Below are 7,251 nucleotides of genomic sequence, written 5' to 3' on the forward strand. Positions count from 1 at the left end.
ATATAATACATTATGAAAGATTGTGGGGGGAGGATGAAAATATAAGGAGAAAAAGGAATGATAAAAATTTCACGTTATAAAAAAAGCGCATATGGGGCGCCTGGGTGGCTCAGTCGGTTAACATCTCTGACTCTTGGTTTTAGCTCAGGTCATGATCTCAGGGGTCATGAGATAGAGACCAATGTTGGCATCCGTGCTCAGCAGCAAGTGAAGGTTTTCTCTCCCCCTCTCCCTCTGCCCCTCCCCCCACTTGTGCACGCTAAAATAAACAAATCTTTTTTTTTTTTTTTTGAAGTGCATATAAAGAGTAGTCTAACAGTCGTATTTTTAAATATTAATACTGGCAACATTCTGGAAATTATATCCTTTAAGTCATTAGGAAGTATTTAAGCTCACTTTAAAATGTGCAAGGAAATACACAATATATACATTTCAAAATTCTACTGGGAGTATGAGAACAAAAAGTTTGAAAAATGTTCTAACAGTTTCTGGATCAATATGTTTACATGAAAAGATTCCATATTAAAGATGCAAGATGCTCATCTATGGAACATAAGAACTAGGATGATCGGTAGGGGAAGAAAGGGATAAAGAAAGGGGGGGTAATCAGAAGGGGGAATGAAACATGAGAGACTATGGACTATGAGAAACAAACTGAGGACTTCAGAGGGGAGGGGGGTGGAGGAATGGGATAGACCGGTGATGGGTAGTAAGGAGGGCACGTATTGCATGGTGCACTGGGTGTTATACACAACTAATGAATCATCGAGCCTTACATCGGAAACCGGGGATGTACTGTATGGTGACTAACATAATATAATAAAAAATCATTTTAAAAAAAAAAGAAGTTGACAACTCAAAAAAAAAAAAAAAAAAAAAAATAAAGATGCAAGATGGACATAATAATAAAGATATATAATAGGTTTAAACAGAGTTTAATATTATTAAAATAAAAAATATACCTTTCATTCTACCTATCAATCCTACTTTTGGGAATCTATTCCACAGAAATAAAGGTACCACCATTTGCCCCCTGCTCATGTTCATGCTCTAATAAATAAATAAATAAAATCTTTTAAAAAATAAAAACAAAATCAACAGCCCAAGTATTTTATATATAACATATATAAATATTCATATTTATGTGTTACATATATGTATATTGGGTTTTTTTAAGATTTTATTTATTTACTTGATAGAGAAAGTGAGAGGGCACAGGCAGCGGGAGAGGCAGAGCGAGAAGGAGAACCAGGCTCCCAACTGAGCAGGGAGCCTGATGCAGGGCTCAATCCCAGGACTCTGGGATCATGACCCAAGCAGAGGGCAGATGCTTAATTGACTGAGCCACCCAGGTGCCCCATATGTATAGTGTTTTTATAAGCACAAAAAAGGTATGGAAAAAAACACACCAAAGTGTGTTATTTCAGGAAGCTGATGCAGAGAAAAACTTTTCCTTATGTATTTCTATATTCTCTTACAACTTGAGTATGGAGAAAAGATAACACATCTGGGTGTTTTTCATTACTGACAACAGAATCATGGATTTAGAAATAAACAGAAATTCAAGGATTCACTTAAAAGTGTAAAAAGTTAACAGCTACCAACATAATACAGATTTCTATGGAAAGAAAGGGAAAAGGAAGATAAAAGAGCACAGAACTTATTTCAGTTTGTGCTAATGAACAAATTATTTTGGACAGCATTATGCAAAATCAAATGAAAACTTACCGTACAACAGTACTGAAGGGCTATTGCATTTAAAGTATCTCCTTCCTGTATATCTTTTGTTAATACTATAATGTCATCAAGTCTATCTCTTGATGTACTTCTTCGGATTTTCTCTTTTCCTCTGGAGCGAAGCTCATACACTTCAGCATCCTCCTCCAAAACATCACTGTCTGTACAATTTCCAAACACATGTACTTGACCACTTGAATGAACTCCTGGAAGAGGAAAACTACGATTCTGATGTCTCCCTGCCATGTCCAAATCTGAAGGGGAAAGAAGGCAGAGAAAACTTTGGCATGTACCTGACCGTTTACTTGAATTACATAAATCTTACATTCAGGACACTTTTTTTTTAATGACTTTGGTTATTTAAAAATTTAGGTTGAAGTTTTACAGATGTTAAAGTGCAATTAATGTATCCGGCAGTAGAGACAAGGGGGCAGGGGGAAGAGGTAATCCATTCTTATAGACCATATATCACAAAACGTGGGCGTGATAAACCTTTTCGCAAAAGTAAATTGCTATTTTTTTAAGGTCAAAAAACTAAGCTCCACTTATTCCGAGTATGTGAATAAAATTAGGAAATATTTTTGTATTATATATTAAAAACCTGTGATTGTATATGTACAATTTATAATTCTGATGAAATCAAAGTATGTTTTATATATACAAACACAACACTTTAATGAACCCAAATATTCTGGCTTGTTCTGCATTTTAAGTGCATGTGGGATTGAAATATCTTTCGTACTACCTCCCTACCTCCCTGTATCACACTGACTTCAGTATTTTTTTTTTACTTCAGTATTTTATATCTAGTGCCTTCTATATAGGTCATAATTTTGCCCTCAACCAGGGATTCTTTTTTTTTTTTTTTTTTTTTAGATTTTATTTATTTATTTGACAGAGAGACAGCCAGTTAGAGAGGGAGCACAGCAGGGGGAGTGTGAGAGGAAGAAGCAGGCTCCCGGCGGGGGAGCCTGATGTGGGGCTCGATCCCAGAACCCTGGGATCACGCCCTGAGCCGAAGGCAGACGCTTAACGACTGCGCCACGCAGGCGCCCCACAACCAGGGATTCTTATTCCTTAGAAGCTTTTCACCAACCTTTATCAAAGTCCTCATCCAACTCAATTTATGGACCATAAAGATTTAAAGAGATTTAGGTCACTACATTCATTTCTACTTCAGAAAAGACACTCTAAGACTGAACACTGACTTAAGCTAAAAGCATACATCAATAAATACTTTTTGTTTACTTGCATATGCACTCTCCACTCATCAGGTTGACCTGTTCTCATTAAAAACAAACAAAACAGAAACACATAAAAACTAATCCCACATTCCCAGTGCTAGCTTCACATTGTTTACATAAGAAAGGATAGTAGATTGCTTTCAGTTATTGTCAAAGATGGAAAGAAGTAGACAAGTAGTAAAAAGCATTTTGGAGATAAAATATTTAAGACTTCATACTGTGACTTAGGTATGAAGAGAGGTAGGAAGTTAAGGATCATGTCAAGATCTCTGATTTGCATCACTGAGTAAATGGTTATGCCATTCTCCAGAATACGGAACACTAGAAGAAAAGCCGGGGGGCAGGGGCGCTGGACTATGATTACAAATTCCTCTAAGACGGCCCCAAAGAATGTCAAATAACCAAGTGGGCTATACAGTCAAATTCAGAAAGGGTTAGAAATATAATTTCATGGCTCATGTGCATAGGGAGAAACCGAAACTACGTGGGTGTAGATGAGATTACCTAAAGAAAGTACAGAATAAGGGGCCAAGCCTGAGCCTTGAAGAATTGCTACATTTGGTATCCGAGTGAAGGAAAATCAGCCTGCAAAGAAGCTAAAAGGGATATTCAGAAGAGGAAGAAACCATCAAAACACTGTGTCATGGGGGCGCCTGGGTGGCACAGCGGTTAAGCGTCTGCCTTCCGCTCAGGGCGTGATCTCGGCGTTGTGAGATCGAGCCCCACATCGGGCTCTTCTGCTATGAGCCTGCTTCTTCCTCTCCCACTCCCCCTGCTTGTGTTCCCTCTCTCGCTGGCTGTCTCTATCTCTGTCAAATAAATAAATAAATAAAATCTTTAAAAAAAAAAACAAACACTGCGTCGTGGAAGGCAAGCCCAAATGGTGTCTTTTTTTTTTTTTAAGATATTTATTTTTTTGTCAGAGAGAGAGAGAGAAAGAGCACACAAGCAGGGGGAGCAACAGGCAGAGGGAGAAGCAGGCTCCCCACTGAACAAGGAGCCTGATGCTGAACTCGATCCCAGGACCCTGCGATCATGACCTGAGCTTATGAAGGCAGACGCTTAACCAGTTGAGCCACCCAGGCATCCCTCAAATGATGTCTTAAAGAAGTACTTAGTTCGGTTGTAAATTCTACAGACAAATACCAAGTAAAAAAGAGAAACAAAAACCCTCCAAAAGTCTGAATTTGTAATACGGATGACAACAGATTACATTCTGTATGTAGGCACATACGTATATAACTTATGAACTATTTCATATCATTGAATCCAACCCCTGAAAACCACTTTCTGACCCTGCTCTACAACACTGCAATGCTTTAAAAACTCAAGGGTTTTTCTATTAGGATAACATGGACAACTAATAACTATATATTAAGTAGACTATTTCACCCATCCCTACCCTCTCAGGTGCTACTATTTATTACCATGAACTGTGATTCCTAAATTCACAGCCACCAAACTAAAGAAAGCTATCCACATCTTTCATCTCTAAATCAGTTTTAAAGTCCTGGTCACACCTATTTCTTCATGGAGTTCTAACCAAGTGACAACTCTAAGTTAAAATTTAAAGGTTAATCTTGTTTTAATACCATAATAAACTAAAGACGCTTTATTTTTAAATCTCAAAAAGTTAAAAAAGTATCTCACTTTCACCTAAAATAGATAATAGTTTTATTTCCACTTGTTTAACCAAGCTTTTTCTATCTTGTGTTTTTAGTGCAGGAAATGTCTGTGGATTCGTGGGCAAAATTTTATACTATGTACATTTTTCTGTGGGGAATATTTGTTTTCCTGTTGAGATGGGGTCCACGTTTTAAAAATTTAAGAACCACTTAATATACAGCAATTTACATGTGGCTATACTGACCCATTTAGATTCTTTCCCCCAATAATTTGTTCTTAGAACCCCAAACTGGCTTAGAACAGCTGAAATTCACTGAGCAATGCCCAAAGCCATTTCATGTATTTATGTCAAACCTTTTCCATGGTACATTGCTAAATAATATGTAAAGACTAGAACTTCATCTCCCTATCTCTTCACTCTCCGTGTAATGAAATGCAGGCAGCAGAATACCACAAACTGGATATTGTTTTTGAATAATCAAGAATTGGTTGTGCCTCCAGTCCAAATGGAAAGCTAGACTCTGGCCCAAGCAGATAATTATCTAAACCAACCATACAGAGATTAGAAAGTACACTGTATTCAAGTCATCTGGCTCAATTTTCTTCAACCAGTCTTAATTCTTAGAGTAGGAAAAAAGCACGAAACCGCTCTTAAGAAAACTGAAAAAAGGCTGCACGCTATCTAGATTACAAACAGTCGCAATAATTACCAATGGATACGTTGTTAAGGCATTCATCAGCTCACTCTAACTGAAAATGGTTTCCCAAACACCTTCATAATTTGTAGTAACTGTTGTTGGGTGTTTCGCTTTGCCTTTCCTTAAGCAGAAAGCAATAAAAGGGCCATAGGGCACAACCTAGTTCAGCACTGCGATAGTATCTCAAGGACTGTATCCGCCACGACCAATTCAGTTTTTAAAAACTTTAAGTTCCCTCCCTCTCCATTCCACACACCTAGTTTTTTATTTCCCTGTTTATTCCCTGCAGTGATCTCGGATTTTTATGCTACACCATCACACTTGGACGGTGCGGACGAGACATTTATTCAACACAATAAGTTGTGGGGAAAATATAGTGCTTAGGTTGTAAGTGCGTTGATCCGGGAATACGGCAGGTAGGAGTACTTCCTCTGAGCCTCAGTTTCCTCGAAGTGTAACGAGGGGCTTCAGTGGGGTTGGTCGCGAAGGTCTCCCCTGCCTCGGGGTCTCCTCCATGCAAAGGAGGGATGCGAACCCTGCCCGGCCGCCCCGGCTACACCTGAGGCCGAGGGTTCCCCATCATCTCCAGCGAGGGCGCAACTGGGGCCCGATCCCGCCGGCCGGGACCGAGACACCCCCCACCCAACTTCTCGCCGCCATCTTTACCTGTTCTGTTAGCAGCGGGGACGCAACAAGGAGCCGAGTGCCAGGCCCGCTGCCGCGGCTCCTGTCCCGGGCAAATTCATGACCAACCCTCCGTTTTTGGCTGCCCCCGTACTCTGCCGCCACCGCCGCCAACGTCTCCGCCTTCCGGGCCGTGCGCCGCCGCCACGTCCGCAAACCTGCCGTGCGTCATCGCGTCAAGTGGGCGGAGGTGGGAAGGAGTGGGGGGAGGAGGAGGAGGAGGAGGGCGGAGGTGGGAAGGGGCGGGGAAGGAGGCAGAGGGCGGGGACGCGAGGTGGAGACCAGACCCGGGAGCTTCCCAACCACTGGCCCACGTCCGGCGCGCAGTCGCAGGGATGCCGTCAGGGCCCGGTGGCGGGGGTCCGAGTTCCAGCCCCGCCCCTGTCTCCTCCCCCTCTGACCCGCCCCTTCATCCCCGGGGGAGTATCTCCGACGGCGAAGTCCGCGTGCTAACCCCGTCTTGCGGGCTGCGCCTTTGTCCTTCGTACACACAGTGCTGGCAGACTGTCTAGAAAACACGCGGCAGTGGGGGGGATCGAGAGGAGGCACGTTCTTAAGGATTTGACGGGGGCTGTTGTACATTTCTTCTTGGTCTGCATCTGGAGGTTTCTGTAGGGTGGAGAAGGATGTCCAGAAGTTCAGCTATTGACATCCATGTTTTAGCAAATTGTACTATGCTTATTAGTTTTCCTGCTTGAAGCTTCTAGACTTGCAGAAGAGGCAAAATACTGGAAAGAAGTCCTTGGCTGGCGGGGTACGGTTGCTTGTCTTTGTGTTTATAGGTGAGGAAAGTGAGCCACCTAGAGTCGGGCCCTGGGAAATGTTTGCGCTCGGGCTTTGGTTCTCCGGCGTCCTATTCTCCAGGAGACAAGGCTGTCTACAAATTAAGTCGCTTGGTTTTGAAAATTAACTGAAAGTCACTGGTAGTCACGGTTAGGGTCTATGAGAGAAGTTTGTTAGATAACAAACTCATGACTTCATATATTATTTTTCTTAAATTTACTAAATGAGTATGATAATGTGTTTGAATTTATGTAAATGATGTAAAGCGTTTTAATGATGTGCCTAATGTTTCCTGATGTTGACGTTACAGACTTTGCACTTTGATGACTGTGCTGTCTTATGACGATGTACATGTTAGACCCAAACAGCCGGGAATGCAGGGTGCAGAGCACTTCTTTTCAGAACGTCTGAATATTTATGCATCATGAAGACCTTGAAGCTCTGTTTTAAATTACTTCCAAAGAGTGTGTTTTTGTTTG

The 7,251-nt window shown here is 41.4% G+C and overlaps 1 protein-coding gene across 1 annotated transcript in view; it reads right to left on the reverse strand.

Annotated features, from left to right (window-relative positions):
• The window catches only part of LYSMD3 (LysM domain containing 3), a 13,356-nt gene extending 7,113 nt beyond the window's left edge, over positions 1-6,243 (reverse strand). Inside the window, exons 1-2 of the mRNA XM_026498635.4 lie at positions 5,972-6,243; positions 1,729-1,991 (exon numbers count right to left, since the gene is read on the reverse strand). Coding sequence (XP_026354420.2) covers positions 1,729-1,983 — 255 coding nt within the window. The 5' untranslated portion in view covers positions 1,984-1,991; positions 5,972-6,243. The remainder of the gene's footprint in view (positions 1-1,728; positions 1,992-5,971) is intronic.
• Between the last annotated feature and the right edge of the window lie 1,008 nt (positions 6,244-7,251).

This window comes from Ursus arctos, unplaced genomic scaffold (genome assembly GCF_023065955.2).
Source record: "Ursus arctos isolate Adak ecotype North America unplaced genomic scaffold, UrsArc2.0 scaffold_5, whole genome shotgun sequence".
NCBI lineage: Eukaryota > Metazoa > Chordata > Mammalia > Carnivora > Ursidae > Ursus > Ursus arctos.